Source organism: Mobula birostris, chromosome 12, assembly GCF_030028105.1.
Source record: "Mobula birostris isolate sMobBir1 chromosome 12, sMobBir1.hap1, whole genome shotgun sequence".
Lineage (NCBI taxonomy): Eukaryota > Metazoa > Chordata > Chondrichthyes > Myliobatiformes > Myliobatidae > Mobula > Mobula birostris.
Window position 1 is genome coordinate 28,894,666 of NC_092381.1, and position 27,353 is coordinate 28,922,018.

General features: G+C 40.8%; 1 protein-coding gene across 4 annotated transcripts in view; it reads right to left on the minus strand.

Moving 5' to 3' along the window:
* Positions 1 to 891: 891 nt before the first annotated feature.
* LOC140205812 (AP-1 complex subunit mu-1-like) overlaps positions 892 to 27,353 on the minus strand; it is a 48,234-nt gene continuing 21,772 nt past the window's right edge. For 3 of the 4 annotated variants that reach the window (XM_072273529.1, XM_072273527.1, XM_072273530.1), the window contains 8 exons: positions 22,615 to 22,762; positions 20,349 to 20,475; positions 18,437 to 18,579; positions 12,285 to 12,356; positions 7,411 to 7,569; positions 3,871 to 3,996; positions 2,458 to 2,533; positions 892 to 1,687 (listed from right to left, as the gene is read on the minus strand). In XM_072273529.1, coding sequence (XP_072129630.1) covers positions 1,662 to 1,687; positions 2,458 to 2,533; positions 3,871 to 3,996; positions 7,411 to 7,569; positions 12,285 to 12,356; positions 18,437 to 18,579; positions 20,349 to 20,475; positions 22,615 to 22,762 — 877 coding nt within the window. In that variant the 3' untranslated portion in view covers positions 892 to 1,661. Of the gene's footprint in view, positions 1,688 to 2,457; positions 2,534 to 3,870; positions 3,997 to 7,349; positions 7,570 to 12,284; positions 12,357 to 18,436; positions 18,580 to 20,348; positions 20,476 to 22,614; positions 22,763 to 27,353 lie in introns of those variants that run through there. The other variant, XM_072273528.1, reaches the window with a different exon arrangement.

Below are 27,353 nucleotides of genomic sequence, written 5' to 3' on the forward strand. Positions count from 1 at the left end.
GGATTTTTAATGTGGGGTTAAACCATAAGACAGAGGAGCAGTAGTAGGCCATTCAGTCCATTGAGTCTGCTCCATCATTCCCATAGGTTGGGAGAGGCAGTGTGCACATCCTGGTTCCACATTCAGGTATGGGAATTATAAAAAGCAGACCGTTTCTAGTTACTGGCCTGGATACTCCCTTGAAGGACTGCTGATTAGGCCACATATTGACCTGGCTTTCCTGACAGCGACATCACGGGACAGGGTAATGGACCTGTCACTGACAGCTGTGACAGCTTCACTGAAGTCTAAGGTTTCTGAAAGCTCAATGTCTGGCTTCTGACATTCTTCACCTTGAGGAGGAAAGCAAACAATCAACCTACTCCTGCAAACTGCCACAGGCAGGCTGACATCCTGCAGATTCTGTCAGAATGGGCAATATAAACCCAACAGTAAGCAGCGCAGTATTGGGCTCCCAATCCTTTCCCAAGTAGAAAACTCAGTAACAAATAACATCCGTACTACCTTGATAGGTAATTGAAAGAGGGCTAAATTGATGGAAGGTGGCATATAGGACATCATGATTTCTAGCTGGATCTAAAATGGTAAATGATTTGTGAAATGGAGGAGCACCAGATCAGGCAGTTGTAGATCACCAGGCAGCAGAGGAAAAACTCTTTCCTTCTACTGCTTTCAACTTCTTTTCCACTTTGTATTTGTAACTACGTCCCAATTATTTTGCCTCAGACAATTAGTCAAGGTGAAGACATGGAGAGAATTTAGGGAAGTAGACACACTGTAATGGTGTCAATGTGCACAATTCAAAGTGTTAATACCAATGTAAAGAGCCTGGGGTGAGAAACCTGCAATTTGGACTTTCTTTGGGAGAATGGATGGAAAGAGGAGCAAGGGTTAGACTTATCTTTTGTTTATTTATTAATTCATCAATTACAGGTGTTGCTGGTAATACCAGTATTTACTGTCCTTCCCTAGTTGCCCCTGAACTGAGGCTGCAGTTAAAGAGTCAACCATATTATTGTGTCAGGAGTCACATGTGAACGAGGGTGGCAGATTTTCTTCCCTGAGGGATATTAGTTAACCAGATGCCTTCTTTGTTTAAGTCTTTGTAAATCTATTTTTAATTCCAGATTCTTTAAATGACTTTAACTTAAATCCCCCAGCTGCCATTGTAAGATTTCAAGAATATTCTAACCCTTGGTTTTAGTTCAGGAAAGTAACCACTATGCGATGTGATTGAGTAAAAGGAAACATAATCCATATCTCATTCACTGCCCTCCTGGACCCTTCTTAGGTCAATACCACCAGATTCCCCTCTGTATCAGCCTGATGAAAATGTTTGCAACATGTCAGAATGTTTGAAGTAAGACAGAAATCCCAGCAGAGAACAGCAATTAGCCTGGACATAGCCTTCAATTGACCATATCCAGGTAGCAGCAAAACCAGGAAGGATAAATAACCTAACAATCATTCATTTGCTACAAAGAAATGCTATGTCAGTAGTAGCTGCTTTTTCCTATTTGGTTGGTACAAGCTCTCTTTCAACGCTTTGCCATGTAACAGTGTCCTGAAGCCTTGTGGACTTGGATTTAGGACCATCATTTTCCACTTCTTTACTAAATTGTGTCCTTCGAACTTGGGAATTCCATTGGAGAGCAGTGTTCCTATTGGTTGGTGCGCAATTGATAATCTAGAACACAACAGAAGACACATTAAGTAACAGGAACAGGGCAACTATAAGTCACAGGTATACGGTTCAACACAAACCCTCCCCAGTTAAACCATTTCTCTTCCAAATACCTATATCTGTATATTGACCTAAATTTATATCAACATCGACCTTTCAGATCTCCTACTGGTGAGTAAATGAAACTTTCACCATTCACTCTTCCCTTTCATCAATTAATTTTTCTTCTTACAACATGTGAGTATGAATTTGCTTCAGGATAGAGTGGATATGATTTCTCTGTAATCTAATGCACTATGCTTACTCGGAGAGTTGCTAACTAAACAGCAGCCCAAGTTATTAATGGTGCAAGGTTCATATATTTGCTGGGCTTTTTAGGGTGATTACAACCATGCACTTGTACAAAGCTAGACTCTTATATGTTTTTCACAAAGGAATTAGATAACTTCAAAGAATTATTTCCACAGAATAATCCATTCCTATCGATTTAGAAATTATCCAAATGGTTTATGCCCATTGAAAAAAGATTGTATCATTGTGTACTCAAGATTGGAGAAAATATTTCAGGGAGTGCCATTTCTCCAGCACTTAGGAATTTGATGATAGATTTGACAGATTTTGCAAAAAACAATCTGGAGTTATCATTGAACCATTAAAAAGGATGTGAGCTAAATCTGAGAGCTAATAAATAGTAACTATTAACTCTGAGAATCATAAAATTTCATAGTACAGAAGGCAAACTTTGGACTTCTGTGTTTTACCAAATTGCTTACCTCCACTCTGGGTAATGTATCGGACCCAAGGGAGAGCTTGATAACCGCTCTTCTCGATGATCTTCAAATAGCGGACCTAGTGGGCAAAAAAAAAGCATGCATGTAGTGAATTTTCCCAAACATTTTCCAGTGATATCTCATATTACAACTATCATTTTAACTTTTCTCTGCTGGGGCTAGAGAGAGTACAGAAAGGTGGGGGAAGAGAGAAAGGACAGCAAAACAGAGGGAAGGCATTTCATTCCAGGACGAGGGAGATGTCCTCCTTTTTTTAAAGAAAGGGGCTTCCCTTCCTCCACCATCAACTCTGCTCTCAAACGCATCTCCCCCATTTCACGTACATCCGCCCTCACTCCATCTTCCCGTCACCCCACTAGGAATAGGGTTCCTCTGGTCCTCACCTACCACCCCACCAGCCTCCGGGTCCAACATATTATTCTCCAAAAAAAAGATGCTGCCTGGCCTGCTGCGTTCACCAGCAACTTTGATGTGTGTTGAAGGAAGTTTGGGGAAGGTGGGACACAGAGAAAGGAGGAAGAGTGAAGGAGGAGAGTGAGGGAATAAGCAGGGAGAGAAGAAGAGTTGGAGAAAGGGAGAGAGAGTCATGACAGGAAATTGCAACTATAATTAGACATAATTTTTTAAATTTTTATTTTTGCTTCAATTTGTATGGTGTTTCGTGAATTTTTTGGTGATAGGCAAAATTAGGTAAGAGATTCTGTAGATGCCGGAAATCTTGAGCAACGCACACAAAACGCTCAATGTTTCAGGCTGAGGCCCTTCATCGGAACTGGAAAAGAAGGGAGCAGAAGCCAGTATAAGGAGGTGGGGGAAGGGAAGGAGTACAAGTTGGCAGGTGATAGGTGAGATCAGGTGATGGGGGGAGCTGAAGTAAGAAGATGGGAGGGAATGCTTGGAAGAGGTAAAGGGCAGAAGAAGAAGAAACCGAATAGGAGAGAACAGTGAACTATGGAAGAAAGGGAAGGAGGAGGGGAACCAGAGGGAGGTGATGAGCAGGTGAGGAGAGGAGAATGGGTGAGAGGGGAGCCAGATTGAGGAATGGATAAAGGAAGAAAGAGGGAGGGGGGAAGAAATTACCAGAAGTTCGAGAAGCCAATGTTCATGCCTTCAGTTTGGAGGCTACCCAAAAGAAATATGAGGTGATGCTCCTCCAACCTGAGTTTGGCTTCGTCAAGGCAGCAGAGGAGGCCATGGGCAGACATGTCAGGATGGGAAGTGGAAGTAGAGTTAAAATAGGTAACTACAATATAACAGGTCAGCAGTCTATAGGAGCTTCTTCAAAGCCAAGTGCTATATTTTAATGCAAATGAACAAAATTGTAAGTTTCTGGAAACAAACAAAAAGAATGTAAGATTGGAAACTCCAGCTTCCTCCCTTAACTGAAATACTGACCTGAATTCCAGAGACAGTAAAATATGGAATTTCAAAATTGATGGTAATGGGCGGCTTTCCCTCCTGCTCTTCTCCCTCAACGCTTGGGAGACCAAAGTGTGCCCGCATCAAGTACTCCTTACCACCCTGAAAAGACAAAAAAAAATTGGGCAATATTACAAATGCTGGAATAAGCCCAAGTGTTCACAAAAGCAGAATGTAGCACTGCTGGCAAGTTTGGTACAGATTTCATATTCCACTTAAGTGTTGGTACTATTGAGGAGACTGAAGCAGGTGAGCACCACATCCCTCTCCCCCGACCCCCCACCACACCATTCTAAATAATTTTTACAGGAGCACCATACAGACTGTCCTGACCAGTATAGTGATATACTGTTTACTTTTTAACTTGCGTCATAAATGCACCTTATGTTAAATATCAATCTTTGGGAAATATCACACTATTTGTGATTAATTTATGGTAATATTACTCTATATGTTGTGTATGAGTTATATGTACTGTGTTGTATAACTTGGTCCAAAAGAACATTGTTTATTTGCTGGTATAATTGTATACGGTTGAATGACAATACACTTAAACTTGAAAGCATTCCTGAAATGGAGACACAAGAGTTTCTGAAGTTTACAACACAATAGTTATTGAGATTGCACAGGATTGGTCCTTCAGGTCCTTCAAGCTGCACCTGCCCAGCAAACCCTGAATTAACCCTGGCCCAATCATGGGACAATTTATATTGACCAATTAGCCTACCAAACAGTATGTATTTGGACTGTGGGAGGAAACCCAGAGCACCCAGAGGAAACCCAAACGGTCACAGGGAGAATGCACAAACTCCTTACAGACAGCATCAGGAAGTGAACCCAGATCAATGGTACTGTAAAGCATTTCACTGACCACTATGTCACCATGCCGCTGAAATTGTTGGAGGTGCTGGTTCTCAAACGAGACATTAAATTACCCTTTCAGATGGAGATATAAAATATGGCACCAGTGTGAAGAGAGAAAGGAGAGTTCTCTATAATACATAACTGCTACTTTTCCCAAGTCTTTCAGGGGCCATTAATCAACTGGTGATTATCTTGTTACAGCTGGAACTCTGGCAGAAGCCATTGTTGTTTTCTCTTAAGAGTTGTGGTTGCTCAATCTGTACTGATGCATCAATGCCATTAATAAAACTGTCAAAATAAAAACGCTCAGCTTCTTTCTTTGGCTAAGATATAACAGTTGCCCAGATTCAGAATCAGGTTTAATACCACTGGCATATGTTGTGAAATTTGTTGTTTTGCGGCAGCAGTACAGTGAAATACACAAAAAACTATAAAATACAATAATTATTCTATATATACAGTGCTTATAAAATGTATTCACCACCCCCCCCCCCAGAAGTTTTCATGTTTTATTATTTTACAACATTGAATCGCAGTGGATTTAATTTGGCTTTTTTTTGACACTGATCTACCGAAAAACTCTTTCTCGTGCCAAAGTGAAAACAGATCTCTACAAAATCATCTAAATTAATTACAAGTATAAAACACAAAATAATTGATAAAAGTATTCACCCCTATTTGATATGACACACCAAATCATCACTGGTGCAGCCAATTGGTTTTAGAAGTCACAAGGTTAGCTAAATGAATATCTGTTTTTGAAAACGTGTGCAGACAAGGTGTTTCAATTGATTGTAGTAAAAATACACCTGTATTTGGAAGGTCCAGCTGCTGGTGAGACAGTCTCCTGGCAAAAACTACACCATGAAGACAGAACAACACTCCAAGCAACTCTGTGAAAAGGTTATCAAAAAGGACAAGCCAGGAGATGGATACAAGAAAATTTCCAAGTCACTGAGTATCCCTTGGAGTACAGTTAAGACAATCATGAAGAAGTGGAAAGAATATGGCACAGCTGTAAATCTGCCTAGAGCAGGCTATCCTCAAAAACTGAGTGACCATGCAAGAAGAGGAGTAGTGAGGGAGGTCACCAAGAGACCTATGACAACTCTGGAGGAGTTACAGTCTTCAGAGCTGAGATGGGAGAGACTGTGCATACAATAACTGTTGCCCAGATGCTTCACCAGTTGCAGCTTTATGGGAGAGTGGCAAAGAGAAAGCCATTGTTGAAAGAAACTCACATGAAATCTTGGCTACATTTGGTGTAAGCTAAACACCGTACATCACCAAAATCACACCATCTCTACCATGAAGCATGGTGGGGGCTGCTTCACTGCAGCAGGCCCCTGGAAGACTTGTGAAAGTAGAGGATAAAATGAATGCAGCAAAATACAGGGAAATTCTGATGCAGTCTGTAAAAAAACTGCGATTTGGGAGAATGTTTTTCTCCCCCAGTGAGACAAGGACCCCAAGCTTAAAGCCAAAGCTACACAGGAATGGCTTAAAAAACCATAAAGTTAATGTCCTGGAATGGTCAAGTCAGAGTCCAGATTTCGATGCAATTGAGATTTTGTGGCTGGACTTGAAAATGGCTGTTCACTTGCATTCCCCATGTAATCTGATAGAGCTTGAGCAGTTTTCTGAAGAAGAATGGGGCAAGATTGTAGTGTTCAGATAGAGACCACTCCACACAGACTCAAGGCTGTAAATTGCCGCCAAAGGTGCACCTACTAAATACAAACTTGAAGAGGGTGAATACTTATACAATCAGTTATTTTGAGTTTTATTTTAATTCATTTAGATTACTTTGTAGAGATCTCTTTTCACTTTGACGTGAAAGAGTCTTTTTCTGTTGATCTGTGTCAAAAAAAGCCAGATTAAATCCACTGTGATTCAATGTTGTAAAGCAATATAACACAAATATTTCCAAGTGGGAGGGTGAATACTGTATATTAAATACATAGAGCAAAAAGAGTAAAAAAAAATAGTGAGATAGAGTTCATTGGTTGATTTCTTGTCCGTTCAGAAATCTGATGAGGGGGAGGGGGGAAGAAGCTGTTCTTAAAATGGTGGGTACGTGTCTTCAGACTCCAGTACCTCCTTCCCAGGAAGAGGGCATTTCCCGGTTGATGGAGGACAGGAATCCTTTTCAATATTTATCCCTTATTCAATATTTTATATAATATAGTTGTTATTTCACTGTTGTATATTCTGGATGCAAACAGGCTGCCACATTGCTTAAACTACTATATTGACTACCCTTCAGGTATACTTCATTGGGTATAAATTGCTCTACGACTTCTCATGATGGACATGAAATTCAACATGGAAATAAATGTATTTTCTTAAATAACTGCTTTCCTACCCAGAGTAAATAATCCAAATAATTCAAATAATATATCAATCTTAATAATTTCTCCATTCTATTTGGACTAGAGTAATTTGGTTGTAAAATTTGTCAAGTTATAATCCCAGAAAACTGTTCAAAGGTTTTCACCAAATCTGTTGCGTAGACCTCCCTTTGAGAAGCTCCTGCAGCTTCACCTTTCCCAGTGTTTAAACAGCGGAAGGGCAGGATAAAGACACCTTACCCGTTCTGGTTTGCTGAACCACTACGACAGCACTATCTTCAACCATCCACATATTACTCACAGGGAAAGACTTGATGGACCAGACAACAACATTCTTTTCTGGCAGCCACTTTGCATTGCCGGTACTGGTCTTGAATTTTGGTGAGTCAGCATCGCTAGGAACTGGCACAAATATCTCGACATTGTTTGCAGTAGAACGGTGCTTAAATTGACTTTTTGCCTGAATTTGAGGAAGTACAACAATTTCAGTTATGAAATTAAGGTAACAAGAAGATATAATAGATATAATAAATATGTGACATAAACACATTCCAAAAAAAACCCGATAACAATCCAACAACAGGCAAAAGCACGCCGAATTCCAACCACCCCCCCCCCAACACACACACACCACAGACACACACACACACACACACACACACACGGCCAGAAGAAACTACAGTCTAATCAAGGACGGGGGATGCAGACAAACCACTTGTCTTTGTTTCCCCCCATTTTGTAGACTGTGAGCTGTTTCTTGCTCTTGGATAATCTAATCAGAGCAACTGAATGTGGACACAGGAAACTTCAGGTGATGCCCTGCTAAACCTAAGACTATTCTCAAACAAGTAGCTATTTGTTATGTGAAGGGTGTGGACTCTAAACTAATTCTTGACTCTGGGACAATCTAATCAGAGCAACTGAATGCGGACACAAGAAACTTCAGGTACTGACCGACTAAATCTGAGATCATTGAAACAAGAAGAGTAGCTACTGATTATGTGAAATGCCAGACGTATCAAAGAAGCAATCAGTAGTCTCGTTAGACTCGATCTGGGTTGGGTTGTCTCATTTAACGGGTTTGGATCAGTCAGCGTCGACACAAATACACAAGGCTGGGGTGGGCAGAACCATGAAACAATGTGGGTTTTAGCCCTGTACAATGACTAGCAAGAAGGTGACCCAGGTAGGTCAGGTGACCTTGAGCCAACGGGATGGAGATCCAACAGTTCAAATGATGAGGAACAGTGTAAGACTCAGGAGCTCTCAATACATAGAGATGATGAATCTCCAGCAACCAGAGACCAACCATCGCGGATAAGGAGGACCCCAAAGACACGAGGAGATCGGGACCACGAGGAAAGCCTGGCCAGCAGACATTCCTTTCCCGGGTAATACCTTTTCTCTTCATTGACTGTTCATGGAGGGTCAGGGATATCTAGTAGGGTGCACACAGGTAGATAATTTGCAAACCCACGTGCTTTTTAGTTGAAACAATAAAAGTTGCTTATCAGTAAATACAGATTCTCCGTGCCTCACTGATAATTATTACAAGGGGTGATTTTTGTAACAACACACACACACAAAATTAACAGTAATTTAAGTCAAAAGATTTATACTAAATATACCATATAGTAGATTAGGAACAGGCATTGTAAATTAATGTATTCAGTTTGAGAGATCAAAGTTATACCTGCTCAATGGAATGATCTCAGTAATATTTGTAACTAGACAATGGGATGACCCGTTGGGGCACCCTTTGAGAGAAGGGTAGTGCAATCTGATGTGACCAGGATGAACATTAAATTTTCCTGAATGCTATTGGTATGGCTTTGCTTTGGAAACTGAAGTACAAAACCTCAGTTTATTAAAGAACAACACGTAGCAAAGCAAACATAGCTGCTCCTGGTTTAACGAAGGACACTTTTGATGGCATCATTTCTGGTTTATCTGCCACCCTCGTGCCTCTCGTTGTCATTCTGGAGACGTGCAGCCCTTTTGTTCCCCCGTCTCTTCAGCTCTTCTGCTGTTGTTGTTTGTCTCTGATCGTGCATTTCTCAGCTCCTTTCCCAGCATCTGTGCTTTTCCCAAATGGCAACTCGCTCAGCAGGTGCTCAGAAGTTTTCTTTTGGTGAACACTCACCACTAAATAAATATATGTTTCAAATTCCACATATTTCATCACAGTGTGTTGTTTCTTCCCCTAATCACCATTGTTGTAAATAGAGTGGATAAACAAGAATGCTGTCAGATACACCTTGACTTTAAGATGTGCTACATTCCATCGCTTACTCAGTTATTTTTTTGCCCTTTGCTCAACCATACTTGTTCTGGCTCCACACCCTGTCTTAACACGACAGTACTGACTATTTATAGCAAAGCCTCTGAACATTTTGCTGTTTAGCATAAAGGAAATAGTTAATGCCAATTTTCTTTGCGGTTCCTTGGCAGGGATGACTTAAATATTTCCCTATGGTATGACTGTTCTTCACAATGGTATGAAAGCACACGATAAGACCATAAGACAAAGGAGCAGAATTAGGCCATTCAGTCCCTCGAGTCTGCTGCACCATTTCATCATGGCTGATCCATTTTTCTCCCAACCCCATTCTCCTGCTTTCTCCCATAGCCTTCATGCCCTGACTAATCAAGAATCTATCAACCTCTGCCTTAACTGCCCCCAATGACCTGGCCTCCACAACTGCTTGTGTTAATGAGTTCTGCAGATTCATCACCCTCTGACTAAAGAAATTCCTCCTGATCTCTGTTCTAAATAGATTTCGCTCTATTTTGAGGCTGTGCCCTCTAGTCCTAGATTCCCTCACCAAAGGAAACATCCTCTTCACATCCACTCTGTTTAGGCCTTTCAACCTTTGATAGGTTTCACTGAGATACCCCTCATTGTTCTAAATTCCAGTGAGTGCAGGCCCAGAGCCTTCAATGGCTGCTCATATGACAACCCTTTAATTCCGGAATCAATCTCGTGAACCTCCTCTGAACCTGCTCCAATATCAGCACATTTTTTCTTAAATAAGAGGCCCAAAACTGCTCACAATACTCCAAGTGCCTCACCAATGCCTTATAAAGACTCAGCATTACATCCTTGCTTTTATTTTCAAGTCCTCTTGAAGTGAATGCAAACATCATATTTACCTTCCTTACCACCTGTTCAACCCACAAATTAACCTTCTGGGAATCCTGCACGAGGACTACCAAATTCCTTTCCACCTTGTACTTTTGAATTTTCTGCCCATTTAGAAAATAGTCTATGCTTTTATTCCTTCCGTCAAAGTGCATGACCATACACTTCCGACACTATATTCCATCTGCCATCTCTTTGCCCATTCTACTAATCTAAGTCCTTCTGCAACCTTTCTGCTTCCTCAGTGCTACCTGCCACAAAGTCATCAATTTCATCACCCAAATTGTTAATGTGTAACATAAAAAGAACTGGTTCCAGTACAGACCCCTCTGGAAAACCACTAGAGACTGGCAGCCAATCTGAAAAAGATCACTTATTCCCACTTTTTGCCTCCTGCCAATCAGCCAACGCTCTATCCATTCTAGTATCTTTCCTGTAATACCCCGGGCTTTTACCTCGTTTAGCAGACTCACGTGCGGCACCTTGTCAAAGACCTCCTGAAAATCCAAGTACACAACATCCACCAAATCTCCTTTGTCAACGCTGCTTGTTAGTTCTTCAAAGAATTCCAACCGATCTGTCAGGCAAGATTTTCCCTTGAGACAACCATGTTGACTTTGGCCTATTTTGCTATGCGCCTCAGAGCACCCCGAAACCACGTCCTTAATAATCGACTCCAACATCTTCCCAACCACTGAAGTCAGGCTAAGTGGTCTATAATTTCCTCTCCTCTGCCTCCCTCCCTTCTTGAAGAGTGAAGTGACATTTGCAATTTTCCAGTCCTCAGGAAACATGCTAGAATCTATTGATTATTGAAAGATCGTTACTAATGCCTACACAATCTCTTCAAGCTACCTCATTTAGAACACTGGAGTGTAGTCCATCAGGTTCAAGTGACTTATTTAGACTTTTCAGTTTCCCAAGTACCATCTCCCTAGTAATAGCAACTGCAGTCATTTCTGCTCCTTGAACTTCCAGCATACTACTAGCGTCTTCCACAATGAAGACTGATGCAAAATACTTAATTCAGTTGACCTGCCATTTCCTTGTCTGGCATCATTTTCCAGCAGTCCAATCTCTACTCTCACCTCTCATTTACTCTTTATTGATCTGAGAAAAACTTTTGGTATTATTTTTGATATTATTGGATGTTTCATCTTCTCCCCCATTGTGGCTTCATACAGGGAGCGATTAGGATTGGACTCCATGATCAGTGCTGTTTGTTAGAATAAATAGTGTGTTTGGGGAGGGCTGGAGCACTAAGCTCACTAAATCAGCGTCTTATGAACTGATATATCTGTAACGAAAGTGATTGGGATGTAACTGAATGGCAGAGTAGGTCTGAGGAGAAGAATAACCTCCTGGTCCATCTTGTGCTCTTAAATTTTGCTGGGCTGTCTTAGCTGGGGACTGTACAGCCACCAGATGAGCTTGGCCATTTAGATCAAGGATCAACAGGCCGTAGCCCAGGAGTGGAATGGAGAAGTGGAAGGGGTGAAAATTGGGAACAGAGACACACACAAAATGCTGGAGGAGCTCAGCAAGTCAGGTAGCATCTATGGAGGGGAATAAACAGTTGGGGTTTCAGGCCGACACCCTTCATCAGGACTGGAAAGGAAGGGGGAAGAAACAGGAATATGAAGGTGGGGATATAGGTGGGAAGTAGTACAAACAGGCAAGTGATAGTTGAAACCAGGTAAGGGGGAAAGGTGGGTGGTTTGGGGAGAGGAACAAAGTGAGAAGATGGGAAGTGGTAAAGGGCTGAAGAAGAAGGAATCTGATAGGAGAGGACAGTTGGCCATGGGAGAAAGGGAAGGAGGAGGGGCCTCAGATGGAGGTAATGAGCAGTTGAGGAGAAGATAAGGGGTAGGCGTGGAGCCAGAAAGCTGCGAACTGTGTTTCATACAAGATTTATGGACCCACACCCTCATTAGACAATGTGACTCTGTGAGCTTCAGAACAGACAATAGGAGCCAGAATCCTTGAGGAAATGTAGTAAACCTCCATAACAGGGTTTTTACCATCAATCTTACCTTTATCATAATCTCCACCCTGCTGTGTGAATATTTCTCAATTGATGACTCAATCCAAATCAAGGGCTTTACCTGCAAAACAAATTATTGTGACAAACTATGTGCATGTCACTTTTTTATAATGATAACTAACATTCAATAATAACGTTCAATGAATAAATGTTTCAAACAAAACCACACGTGTATACAGAAATTACCCAATATGCTTCCAATCTGTGAGTGCAGATATCTCAGTAGTTAGCCAGAACTACCTCTAAAGCAAAGCATAGGTATCTGTACGAATTATCTTACCACATGTACTTCTGACAAAATTCTTTGCTCACTGTCAAGCATGATGTAAGGTAACATGCAGGTGAAATATTCATTCTTCAGCAAGTAATGAGAGAAGAACATATAACTAGTGTAAATGAAAATGCACATTTTTACACTCTCCCTGTGACTGTGTGGGTTTCCTCCCACAGCCCAAAGACGTACCGGCTGATAAATCAGTCATAGGTTAGTTGGTCATTGTAAATTGTCCTGTGATTAGGCAAGGATTCAGTCCAGGGATTGTCGGAAGGGCCTATTCCACACTGTATCTCAATAAATACATAACATCCCAATCTCGTCGATATTACGCAAAAATTGCTTTTACATCAAGCTTAGTTTTACATTGCCAAATCAAGTTGAATTTCTTAAAAAAGCCACACACAAAATATGTTCTTTACCCAAAGCATATTAATTAAATTGTTTTCCTGGTACAGATACACGTGTGTGTCCTATAACCGGGTTTATACTTACGAGTGCTACATGGAAGCACCTTATGTACTGGAGGACACGATTATGAGTAATATTACAAGACCATAAGACCATAAGATATAGGAACAGAATTAGCCCATTTGGTCCAGGGAGTCTGCTCCACCATTCCGTCACGGCTGATCCAATTTTCCTCTCAGCTCCAATCCTCTGCATTCTCCCCATACCCATTCAAGCCAGTCAAGAATCTATCAACCTCTGCCTTAAATATATATCAAGCCTTGGCCTCCAAAGCTGCCAGATTCACCACTCCCTGGCTAAAGAAATTCCTCCTCATCTCTGTTCTAAAAGGACACCCCTCTATTCTAAGGCAGTGTCCTCTAGTATTAGACTCTCCCACCATAGAAAGCATCCTCTCCACATCTACCCTATCAAGGCCTTTCACCATTTGATAGGTTTCAATGAGGTCACCCTTCTTCTGAATTCCTGCGAATACAGGCCCAGGGCCATCCAACGTTCTTCATGAGACAAGCCACTCAATCTGGAATCATTTTTGTGAACCTCCTTTGAACCCTCTCCAGTTTCAGTGCATCCTGTCTTAGATAAAGGGCCCAAAACGGCTCACAATACTCCAAGTGAGGCCTCTCCAATGCTTTATAACGTCTCAACATTGCATCCTTGCTTTTACATTCTAGTCCTCTAGAAATGAATGTTAACATTGCATTTGCCTTCCTCACCACAGACTCAACCTGCAAATTAACCTTTAGGGAGCCCTGCACAAGCACTCCAAAGTACTTTTCCACCTCAGCTTTTCGTATATTCTCTCCATTTAAAAAAATAGGCAACCCTTTCATTTCTTCTACCAAAATGCATGACCTTACACCTTCTGACACTGTATTCCATCTGCCATTTCTTTGTCCATTCTCCTAATCTGTCTAAGTCCTTCTGTAGCCTCTCTACTTTCTCAAAACTACCCGCCCTTCCACCTATCTTCATATCATCTGCAAGCTTTGTAACAAATTCATCAACTCCGTCAGCCAAATCATTGACACATAATGGAAAACGAATCAGTCCCAACACAAACCCCTGTGGAACACCACTAGTCACTGGCAGCCAGCCAGAAAAGGCTCCCTTTATTCCCATGCTTTGCCTCCTGCCAATCAGCCACTGCTTTATCCATGCTAGAATCTTTCCTGTATATCGTAAGACCAGGTAATGAATCTGAATGTTACTTCTGAGGTAGCTTGTTAAGCAGTCTCATGTGTGGTACCTTGTTAAAGGCCTTCTGAAGATCCAAGTACATAACATCAACTGATTCTCCTTTGTCTACCTTGCTTGTTACTTCTTGAAAGAATTCCAACAGATTTGTCAGGCAAGATTTTCCCTTGAGGAAAATGGCCTATTAGCTTATTTTATCATGTGCCTCCGAGTACCCTGAGGTCTCATCCTTAATAATTGACTCCAACATCTTCCGAATCACTGAGGTCAGAATAACTGGCCTATAATTTCCTTTCTTCTGCCTCTCTTCCTTCTTGAAGAGTGGAGTGACATTTGCAATTTTCCAGTCTTCTGGAACCATTCCAGAATCTAGTGATTCTTGGAGGATCATTACTAATGCCTCCACGATCTCTTCAGCCACCTCTTTCAGAACTTGGGGTGTACACCATCTGGTCCAGGTGACTTACCTACCTTCAGGCCTTTCAGTTTCCCAAGAACCTTCTCTGTAGTTATGGTAACTTCACACACTTCATGACCCCTGACACCTGGAACTTCCACCATGAAGACTGATGGAAAATACTTATTCAGTTCATCTACCATTTCATTGTCCCCCATTACTACCCCTTCAGCATCGTTTTCCAGCGGTCTGATATCTACTCACGCCTCTCTTTTACACTTTATGTATCTGAAGAAACTTTTGATATCCCCTTTAATATTATTGGTTAGCTTACTTTCGTATTCCATCTTTACCTTTTTAATGACTTTTTTAGTTGCCTTCTGTTCCCAGTCCTCTAACTTCCCACAAATTTTTGCTCTATAATATACCTTCTCTTTAGCTTTTACATTGGCTTTGAATTCTCTTGTTAGCCACAGTCGTGTCACCTTTGGCTAACAAGAGCCAACATAAAACCCAAACAGAGGACATATAATCAAACAAAAACTAGTGGGAAGTTAGAGGATACCTATGGATACAATACATGGTATACAATTGTGGTACTAATTCTGAACATGTAATGAACCTGAATGTTACTCCCTCTCTCTCCTTCACAGTCCATTGACCTTAAAGATGACTGCTTCCCATAACCTTATCTAGCTGGGCAGAAGATGCTTAACAGGGAAGGGTTCTGTGTTCAGTCTGGTGTTGTTATAGGGTATGGGAAAACCAATGCCCTTGAATGGAAAAGCCTACAAAAAATATTGGATACAGCCCAATCCATGGGTAAAACCCTCCCCACCATTGAGCACACCTACAAGGAGTGCTGCTGCAGGAAAGCAGCATCCATCATCGAGGACCCCCACCATCCATCCAGGCCATGCTCTCCTCTTGCCGCTACAATCAGGAAGAAGGTACTGGAGTCCTACGCCACTAGGTTCAGGAACAGTTTTTACCTCTCAACCATCAAGCTCTTGACCTGAGGGGGTAACCTCACTCAACGTCACTCACCCCAACACTGAATTTGTTCTCACAACCTATGGATTCACTTTCAGGGATTCTTCATCTCATGCTCTCAATATTTATTGATTATTTATTTATTTATTATTATTACTTTATTTGCTTTATTTTTCTTTTTGTTATTGCACAGTTTCTTGTCACTTGTACATTGGTTGTTTGTCCGTCTTGTTTTGTGCATTTTTTCCTCTTGATTTGTGGTGTTTCTTTGTATTTACTATGGATGTCCACAAGAAATTTGATAATAAATTTATTTTGAGCTTTGAATGCTGAACTTAACATGGTCTAGTGGAACAAACTTTAAATGGATTCTTGGTGTTATCTCAGATGCTCTTTTTCTATTTTCTTTTCTTTTTAAATCTTTTTATTAATTATTATTGAAAATCAACAACAGAGAAAAATACATCAAAATAATCAAGATAACATATCCATATATAGAGTAAGAATTAAACTATCGACCAGGCTGAACAGTATATCAATAATAATCAAAAAACAAAGTATTAAAGCTTTTTTTTATGGAAAAAAGGAAAGAAAAAAAAGAACCCCTACTAACTAAAACAGAGAAAACCCCTAATAACTTTTTAAAAAAAGGGGAAAAAAACCCATTTGGAGAACAAACCCAGAGCTATGCACCACACAGCTTCCTCTTTTTCTATTTTATCTGGTTATGGTCCAGGGATTCCTATAAGTTAGAGATTTTCAAAAAGTCTTTAGGAATATCCTTGAAGTGCCATATGAGAAATCCTGTTCCTTGAAGAAACTCAGTAACACAATATCTTTCTCTGAGTCTGATGTCTAACACAGAGATAATGTGGCCCACACATTAGAGGCTTGAAGTTGGGGATGTTGGGCAGGCACAGGTCACTGGCATTGGCCGCTTTATCCTGCCACTAGGTTTGATGGGACTTGCCACGCCCCAGATGATTGTTGAAGGAAAGACATAGTGAAGAAGGCATTTGTTGCATTGTTCTTCGTCAGTCAAAGCACTGGGTACAGGAGTTGGGCTGTTATATCACAATTCTACAAGATGTTGGTGAGATCACACTTGGAGAATTGTACGCAGCTTGTGTTGCCTTCTTATAGGAAAGATCATTAAAATGGAGAGAATGCAGTGAAGATTTATGAGGATGCTGGCAAGACCTGAGATCCTGAGTCATCGGGCGATGTTGGGCAGACTAGTATGTTATTTCTTGGAGTATTGGAGACTGAGAGATGATCTTATAGAGATGCATAAAATCACAAGGGGCATAGATAGGATGAATGCATGTGATTTTTTTTCAGGGAAGGGGAACATAAAACCAGAGGGCATATGTTTAAGGAGAGAGGTGAAAGATTTAAAAGGAGCAATATCTTCATGCAAAGGGCAGTGCTCATGTGAAGCAAGCTGCCAAGGGAAGGGATTGAAGCAGGTACAGTAACAACTTTCAAAAGACATTTTGATAAGGCATGGACAAGAGAGGTTTAGATGCATTCAGGCAATTAGGGGCAGCACGGTGGTGTAGCAGTAAGCACATGGCTTTACAGGCACAGTGATCACTGATTAGGGTTCAATTCCTGCTGTTGTCTTTAAGGAGTTTGGACGTTCTCCCTGTGATTGAGTGGGTTTCTTTCCACATTCCAAAGATGAATGGTTAGGCTTCGTGAGTTGTGGGCATACATCCTGCAGCAGAATGAGTCTTGGCCCGAAATGTCGACTGTACTCTTTTCCAGAGATGCTGCTTGGCCTGCTGAGTTCCTCCAGCATTTTGTGTTTGTTACTTGGATTTCCAGCATCTGCAGATTTTCTCTTATTTGTGGGCATACGGTGGCGTGGCAATATCTGCAGACTACCCAGCACAATCCTCTCTGAGTTGATTTGACACAAAACTACGCATTCCACTGCATGTTTCAATGTTTTGATGAACTTAAAACTCTTAAAACCTCAAATAGGCCTTGTTTTGTGGGCCCGATGGTCAGCATGCATGAGTTGGGCCAAAAGGCCTATTTTCATGCCATATTAAGCTATGATTCCCATTAACGCCTCAGAAAAGTTAAAAGTTCAAAGTAAATTTTATTATCGAGGTACATACATATATGTCACCACATACAACCCTGATATTATTTTTCCTGTGGGCTTACTCCACAAATCTATAGAAAAGTAACTATAACAAGATACAGGACACAATGAAAATCAAGTAGCGTGCAGAAGACAACAAACTGTGCACATGCAGATATAAATAAATAGTAATAAGTAACGAGAATGTGAGATAACAAAATAAAGAGTCCTTAAAGTGGGATCATTGGGCAGGCCTTTTGTTCAAGGGCCTGATCGCTAAAGGGTAGTAACTGCTCCTGAACCTGGTAGTGCGAGTCCTGAGGTTTGTGTACCTTCTAGCTGATGGCAGCAGTGAGAAGAGAGCATGACCTGGGTGGTGGGGACCTTTGATGACGGATGCTGCTTTCCTACTGCCCTGAACATTGTAACAATGTTTTTCTCTCAGATGGTCAAAGGTAACAATGTTGGTTTGGGAGAAATGGTGAATTTCATCATCAGCTTCTATTCCTGCTAAGAGGTGGCTCCAGAGGTATGGAAAATAATCCACAGTTCAGCAAAGGGCCTTTGCCTTATGAATACTTGATATTAACCATGTTCTCTTGTTCAGTGCAGAGAATCAATGACTTAGTACAGTGTACTTCATGACTAGTGTAACATTTGCCAGTATACTAATACCTGAGTGTACATTTACTGTACAGCTACTCTGTTACGTACTTGTGTATATAACCGGTATGACATGAGTTCAAATTCTCCATCTGGAGGGATGAAGGATATAGTTCGATCATTCTCAAAGCGGGATAGACGCACACACTGATGAAACTTTACATCCTCCAGTTCCACAGATTTAGACTTGTCCCCTAACATAAGCAAAAAATAAAATGTGCCAACAGTTAGAGAAGAAGCTGAGCAAAAAAAACTTTGCAAAATGAGGTGATTCAGGAATGATTCGTAAACACAAAATACTCTGCAGATGCTGGGGTCAAAGCAACACGCACAACCCGCTGGAGGAACTCAGCGGGTCGGGCAGCATCCGTAGAAACGAACAGTCAACGTTTCAGGACGAGGGTCTCAGCCCGAAACGTTGACTGATTGTTTCCACATATGCTGCCCGACCTGCTGGGTTCCTCCAGCATGTTGGGCGTGTTGATTCGGGAGTGATATTTTCTAAAGGGTTGACAAGGTCCCAGTCATTGAAAATGAGGATGGTGTTACACAAGGTCAGTGTCTGGGAACCTACAAGCTGCAATTATTTTTTTCCTAGAACATGCGTGGTCTTTAATCTCCTTTCAGTGCTGAGTTGTATTGTTGGCTCTGCTTGACTCATAGTATTTCAGCAATAGGCCGGCAAACTTTCCAATGCAAAAACATATCAAAGAGCAGGGAACCAGAGCCTGTTCTCTAATTCAATAAGATCATGGACAATCTGATTTGCTCTTAACTCTACTTTGCTTCTTGTTTCGCATGACCATTGGTTTCATTTCAAGTCAAAAACCAATCTGTCTTATACTTAACATTTGCTGCTCTTAGTTTAGAGAGAAAAGTTTTAAGAAGTCACATTCCTATAAATGCTTCAAAATTGCATTGTCATTTCCACTCTATGATCACCTCACCAGAAGTAAATTACATTTACGTTATTTCCAAGTAAAATTGTGTTAATTGTGAATCAGACTTCCTGTTGCTATTCATGTTTACACATCTAAGCTTTTTTTCTGACATCAGTGATGAACTTAATGAAATACTCAGCAGGTGAGGCAGTATCCACAGAGAGAGAAACAAAGGAATAGAGATGATACTTCGAATTCATGGTATTTCATCAGACCTGGCAAAAAGTTACAAAACCTCCCTTGTGGATTGTTTCCACAGTTTTCTGCTTTTATTTCTATTTCTAGCATCTAGGCTTTTTCTTTTGTTCTTAGAATGTATTTCCTTGTGCAGGTTTTCTTTGATGACTGTTGATGTCGGAATATGTGTCATTCTGCGGAAGGACTTTGAGCCAAAGTTCTGATAAGTGGAATGCAATTTTTTTTAAAACATGAAATTGTCAATTTTGGCAGAAGAAGCATTTTATCTAAATGATGGCGCAATGCTGAGCCACCTGGGTGCATGATTCATTCAAGGTAAGCTGATGCAGTGAGTAATTAGGAAAGCTAAGAGAATTTTATTATTTATTACCAAAGGAACCAAGTAAAAAATAGGGAGGCTGTGTTTCACATATATAAGGCATTACTGAGACCTCATCTGAAGCAGTGTGTACAGTTCTGATGTCTTATTTAAGTTCAGAGGTTTCTAGATTAATAACTAGAATAGGGGTGTGTTTAAGAGTGAACAGACAATTGAAACATATAAGAAACCTTTTGTAGAGTGATTGTTGAGGTAATGTTTCCTACTTTGGGAGAATCAAGAACTAAGTATCATTTTTCAGAAATAAGTGGACATACACCAAGGACAGAAGTGAGCCAAAATTCGTTCTCCCAGATGTTCATGAGTCTTTGGAGCTCTTCTTGAAAGGACAATGGAAGCAGGGCCTTTTTTATATTTTTTTAAACAGGTGTAGTTAAGATACTTGCTGAACATGTGACCTAGTCCTGCTCTTATTTCATTTGTCAGTATGCCCATTTCTACTTACTTCCAGAGATCTCGAACAGGACCTTATCATTGAGTCCAAGCCGGAGTTCTGGCATTCCTGAGAGTATAACCTTCAGTTTCACATTTCCAACAATTTCACTTTTCAGGACATTGCCATTTGCACTCACCTGGAGAAACAGGATACAATGAAGCAGGCAACACCTAGCGCGCAGAAAATCAATAGCATTCTGTGGCAATTCACATACACGTACATACGTGTGTGTATATATGTACAATAGGACACACTGCAAACACATGCCCACAGGGTTATACACATCTAACCGTATGCACACACTCTCACTCTCTCTCTCACACACTCACGTACAAAAGCTGTACACTTAATGACACATATCCATACAGTATAAAAACACATGGACATACACACAAATGCACAAATTTATACTCAAGATTATACACATGACCTGGCCCCCATCATTATAGGACAAATGTGGAAGCTTTAGAGATGGTACAGAGGAGATTACTGGGATGCTACCTGAACTGGAGAGCTTGCCTTATGAGGATAAGCTAGGGTTTTTCTCTTTAGAGTGAAGTATGATGAGAGATTACTTGATGGTGGTGTACAGGAGTTATAGACCAAGTGGATATCCGGAGTCTTTTCCCTAGGGTGGAAATGGCGCATACAAGAGAGCATAAATTTAAAGTGATTGAAGCAAAGTTCAGGGGAAAGTCAGAGAAAAGTTCACATACAGAGAGTAGTGGTAAGTAGAATGCCTTGGTGGTGCATAGAACTCCCTGAAGGTGATGGCAGAAGCATATATATTCAAGACATTTATTAAACTCTTAGACACATAGATGATAGAAAAATGGAGGGCTTTGTAGGAGAGAAGGTTTAGATCTTGGAGTAGGTTAAAAGGTTGGCACAGCATCTTGGGCTAAAGAGCTTGTAAAGTGTTGTAATGTTCTATGTTCTAAAATCACACACATAAACCTATGTACACATACTTAAATAACTCTTCCAGTTCTGCCAGACTGTAAGCAGATTATTGCTCATTTCTACTCTCCCTCGATCCTTGTGAACCTCTTCTGTACCCTTCCTATTATTTCATACATTTCTTATGAAAGGAATGAGAAGTTTTAAAAAGTGTTAATTGTGAATCAGACTTCCCGTGGCTATTCATGTTTACACATCTAAGCTTTTTTCTGACATCAGTGATGAACTTAATGAAATACTTAGCAGGTGAGGCAGTATGCATGGAGACAGAAACAAAGGAATACAGCTGATACTTTGAATTTATGATATTTCATCAGACCTGGCAAAAAGTTAGACAGAGTTAAACAGAGTCCTCCTCTAGCGACCTCACCAAGGCTTTGCATTGACCACTATGTGCTGATCTGCATGTGCTCTGCTTACGTTTGCCAAACCCACTGACTACCTACATTTTTCTGCCTTACTCAGCACATGAATGAAAAGTAAAAGTACTTGGTCTAAATCACAAAGCCACAATGCTGGGTTATGCTATTGAACACAAGTCAACTCTGACAGCAGTTGACTTGCACTGACTAACAAGAGAAAATTCTGATACACTGAGTCAGGAGAAACTCTTAATAGCAGTAGCATCCTATTTGTGCATTTATGAGTAATTGAATGCTGGAATAGATTACTGAAAGTGCAATGGAAGTACATACAATGGCAAATTTTCCAACATGATTGGATAAAAAAAGAGGAAATAAATACAGGCTATGTGGATTCAATTTGGGAAGTGAAATTAAAGACAGTACTACCAAAGAACTGGCATGGGCACAATTGTATGAATGGTCTTTTGTCTGCATCAGTATTATATGCTGACACAGACTGAAGGCCATTCATGCAATGGTCTTTATATGCATGACCAATGTCACTGAACCCAAAAATGTATTTATAATGCCTCAATGATTTTTTTTTTGGTTTCCACCTGATTGCTAATTATGTTGGCTGAAGGGACTAATTCCTTAGCACTTCAATTTTTAGAATGTATTTATGCATGTACAGAGTATACAGCTTCTCAGTCATTAACATATGCACTTACAATGGGTCTACTAACAAGAATTAACAAGAATTTAACTCAAACAGGATTAACATCCTCCAATTACTAAAATGAAATGGACATCACAATCTCAGATAAATGGTAACTCTCACCAAAGGAGGGCAGTACATTGCAACATTCATGTCAAGGTGTTTTAATGCAAATTCCTCTCTCCCTATAAGAGCTACGTAGAGATTTAAAGTGATTTGATGGGATCCCACTGCTGCAGAAACTGCTGCTCACCAGTAAGTTGACAGATTCAATCAGATCAATGAACACTTCATTCTTTCTGTATTTAATACCATCTGACCTCCAGGACACTGCATTTGTTAGGGTAGCAGGAGGACGTGGCGCTCCAATTTCCAGCTTGTGTCCCTGTTGAATGATGTACCTGAAAATTAAGGGTAACAAGAGACATTAAATAAGCAATGGAATTCACTCCAAATAGGATTAAGACGCACCTTGTTACAAGAACACAGAAACACACCTAAACATATAATATACTGGGCATGCTGTCACATGGGTTAAGTAGTGTAGTGTTAATATAATACTAGTCCAGTATCTACAAACAAAAAGAACTAAAGTATTGCTGGTCATAGAATAAATTAAATTTTAAGTAATATGCACAAAATTCCAGAGGAACTCAGCAGGTCAGAGGGGAATAAGCAGTCAGCATTTCAGGTCTAGACCTTTCGCTAATTTCTCCATACTCCTCCTTCTCTCCTTTTCTGTTCCCTATTCTGTCTCCTCTCTTACCTCTTCTCCTCTCCTCAACCTGTCAATCACCTCCCTCTGGTGCCCCTACTCCTTCCCATTTCTCCCAATGTCCACTGTCCTCTCCTGTCAGATTCCTTCTCCTTCAGACCTATACCTCTTCCACCCATCACCTCCCAGGTTCTCACTTCATCCCCACTTCCTCACCCAACCATCTCCCCCTTACCTAGTCTCACCTATTGCCAGTTTCTACTCTGTCCCCTCCCCTGCTTTCATATTCTGGCATCTTTCCTTTTCCTTTTCAGTCACGATGAAGGTTCTTGGCCCGAAACGTCGACTGCTTATTTCCCTCCTTAGATGCTGCCTGACCTGTTGAGCTCCTCCAGTATTCTGCGTGTGTTACTCTGAATTTCCAGCATCTGCAGAATCTCTTGTGTAAGTGAAATTTTAAACTTTCCTTTGTTCTCTACAGACTGGTGTTGAGTATTAGAAACAAGGGTCTTGGTCCAAAACATCGACTCATTTCCTCTCCACAGATGCTGCTTGACCAGCTGTGTTCCTCCGGCACTTCAGCACTTTGTGTGAGTTACTCTGATGTTGAGTATTCCTAGTTTTCTTTTTTATTTCAGGCTTTCAATCTGTGTGGTATTTTGCTTCCATGTTAATAATCTGCCTGTACCTCTTCCTAGAGTTGACTGTACCTCTTCCTAGAGATGCTGCCTGGCCTGCTGAGTTCACCAGCAACTTTGATGTGTGTTGCTTAATAATCTGCCATTTATTTTGAATATCTTAACTACCTGGTTTACAGACATGCCACATTAGTTCAACGTGTGTGGAAGTTTTTCTGATTTCCCAACAAAAGCACCTGATGCAAAAACTTCAGGTGACTGAATTTCCCCATCCGCTCTTTTGTGATACAACAAATCAATTCATCCACCACTTTTTCAGTTCATTCTTTTACACGCACTGTAACTTATCTACTCCTGACACGTCGTGTCTAAGCAAGACTATTGTTGCTATCACTTCAGTTCATCCATTGCAGCAAAGATCTGCCTTAGCTAAAAGAAAAATCATATTGTGTCTCTGTAGGGATGGTCTTTCACTGGGAATACACAACTGTCTTAAGATGAATCGAGTTCTTTCGGTTACTGTATTGCTTTATAAAATCATAGTAGGTTTATGTATTCTTTTTAGTAACTTCAGAATTCTCACATCAATGCTCAAAGAGTTCAAAAATCTCAGAAATGAATCAGACGTTATTGGTTCTAATTAATGATCCTCTAACTAAACACTCACTGGTATGTTCAACATTTTCAGCATTAGTGTTTTATTTCTGATTTCCAGCACCTGCAGTATTTTGCATTTAAACACTTATATTCATTCTTAAGCAAATTTATGTTGGATTTCTATGGTTCTTACTGGATTCAAAATAACACTGTTTAAACTCAGCCCTCGCACATAGATACCAGCACTCCCTCCCCTCCCCCAGCCCAACCTTATCAAAACCAATTTCGATTTACGCCACAAGTTTTGGTTTCAAACTAAACAACACTTAGGAAAAGAAATCAAGTGGCAACATCCCAAACAAAACTCCACAAATGTATTATTTGGGTGATCTCGCCATTTAACATCATTGTAACGTATGATCTTCGTTGGGTTAGAATTGCAGAAAGTGCATATTTGTGTATGAATTTAAATAAGGTTAAATACTTGTGTCTTTTATTAATAGGGTTCTATGTGTATTTTCTTTTACATTTCAAGCTCTGACACTGAATCAGGCATTCTCAAGGGAGTGATACTATTATTTCCATCATCCTCTGCTGCATGAACACATAACTAAATAACAGGCGATTAATCACGACAATGGCTGTTTGAACTTCCAGGAATTCTGTTCAGGTAGAGAAGCAGAGAACTAATTCATCATTATTTATGGGCAGCTTTTATTGAGGAGTAAATATAAATGTGGGCAACCAGGATTCAGTGAGAAGTGGCTGAGTGTAACTGCAGTTTATGGAGCAAGATTGATTGTTAAGAGGTTGGCTCAACATTGTGGCCGGTGCTATGTTCTATGTTAACATGCAGGCTGAGTCGGTGGTAAGGAAGGTAAATGCAAGGTTGGTATTCATTTCGAGGGGACTAGAATTTAAAAGCAAGGATGTTATGCTTACACCTTAAAAGGCAGACCACACAGAGTATTGTGAGCAGTTGTAGTCCCCTTGTCTATGAAGAGCATTTAATGGCTCTGGGCCTTTATTCACTGGAATTTAGAAGAATGAGGGGTGACCTAATTGAAACCTATCAAATGGTGAAAGTTAAATAGAGTGGATGTAAAGAGGATGTTTCCTATGGTGGGAGTGTATGAGGCCAGAGAACACAGCCTCATAATAGAGGGGCGTTGTTTTAGAATGGAGATGAGGAGGAATTTCTTTAGCCAGAGTGGTGAATCTGTGGAATTCATTGCCATGGGCAGCTGTGGAAGCCACCTTTATGTATATTTAAGGCAGGGGTTGATAGAATTTTGATTGGTCAGGGCATGAAGGGACAGGGAGGGAAGGCAGGAGATTGGAGCTGAGAAGAAAAATGGATCAGCCATGATGAAATGGCAGAGCAGACCTAACAGGCCAAATGGCCTAATCCTGCTCCTCTATCTTATGGTCTTATGGTCTAAAAGACGTTCTGGCAGAAGGTCCAGAGGATGTTCACTAGAATGATTCTGGCAATTTACTAAAGAAATTACAAGCAGGGTAGACAAAGGAGATGTAGTAGATGTGGTATACTTGGATTTTCAGAAGGCCTTTCAAAAGTGCCACACATGAGGCTGCTTAGCAAGATAAGAGCCCATGGAATTACAGGGAAGTTACTAGCATGGGTGGAGCATTGGCTGATCAGCAGAAAACACTGAGTGGGAACAAAGGGATCCTGTTCTGGCTGCTGCCGGTTACCAGTGGAGTTCCACAGGGGTTGGTGTTGGAACCACTGCTTTTTACGATGCATGTCAATGATCTGGACTATGAGATTAATGAATTTGTGGCTAAATTTGCCAATGATACAAAGATAGGTGGAGGCACGGGTAGTGTAGAGGAAACAGAGAGCCTGCAGAGAGACTTAGATAGTTTAGGGGAATGGGCAAAGCAGTGGCAAATGAAATAGAGTGTTGGGAAGTGTATGGTCATGCACTTTGGTGGAAGAAATTATCAAGCAGACTATTATTTAGATGAGGAGAGAATTCAAAATGCAGAGATGCAAAGGGACTTGGGAGCCTTTGGGCAGGATATCCTAAAGGTTAATCACCAGGTAGAGTCAGTTTTGAAGAAGGCAAATGCAATGTTGGTATTCATTTCTAGAAGTACAGAATATAAAAGTAGGGACATGATGTTGAGGATCTATAAGGCACTCATGAGACCACACTTGGAGTATTGTGTGCAGTTTTAGGCTTCTTATTTTAGAAAGGATATACTGACATTGGAGAGGGCTCAGAGAAGATCCACAAGAATGATTCCAGGAATGAAGGGTTACTGTATGAGGAACGTCTGGCAACTCTTGGGCTGTATTCCCTGGAGTTCAGGAGAATGAGGGAGGATCTCATAGAAACATTTCAAATGTTAAAAGGCCTGAACAGATTAGACATGGCAAAGTTATTTCCCATGGTAGGGGAGTCTAGGACTAGAGAGCACAACTTCAGGATTGAAGGACGTTCATTTAGAATAGAGATGCGGAGAAATTATTTTAGTCAGAGGGTGGCAAATCTGCGGAGTTTGTTGCCACAAGCGGCTCTGGAGGCCAAGCCACTGGGTGCATTTAAGGCAGAGATAGATAGGTTCTTGATTAGCCAGGGCATCAAAGGGTATGGGGAGAAGCCAGGGGAGTGGAGATGACTGGAAGAATTGGATCAGCCCATGATTGAATGGTGGTGCAGACTTGATGGGCTGAATGGCCTGCTTCTTCGCCTATATTTTATGGTCTTATGGAATGAAAGGGTTAACATATAAAGAGCATTTGATGGCACTCGCTGGAGTTTAGAAGAATGAGGGGGCGATCTCACTGAATCACATTGAATACTGAAAGGCCTAGATAGAGTGGATGTGGAGAGAATGTTTCCTATAGTGGGTGAGTCCAGGTCCAGAGAGCATAACCTCAGAATACAGCAACGACCATTTAGAACAGAGATGGGAGGAATAATCAATCAGCCATGACGGAATGGCAGAGCAGACTTGATAGGCCAAGAGGCCTAATTCTGCTCCTATGTCTTATGTTCTTATGGTGTTATG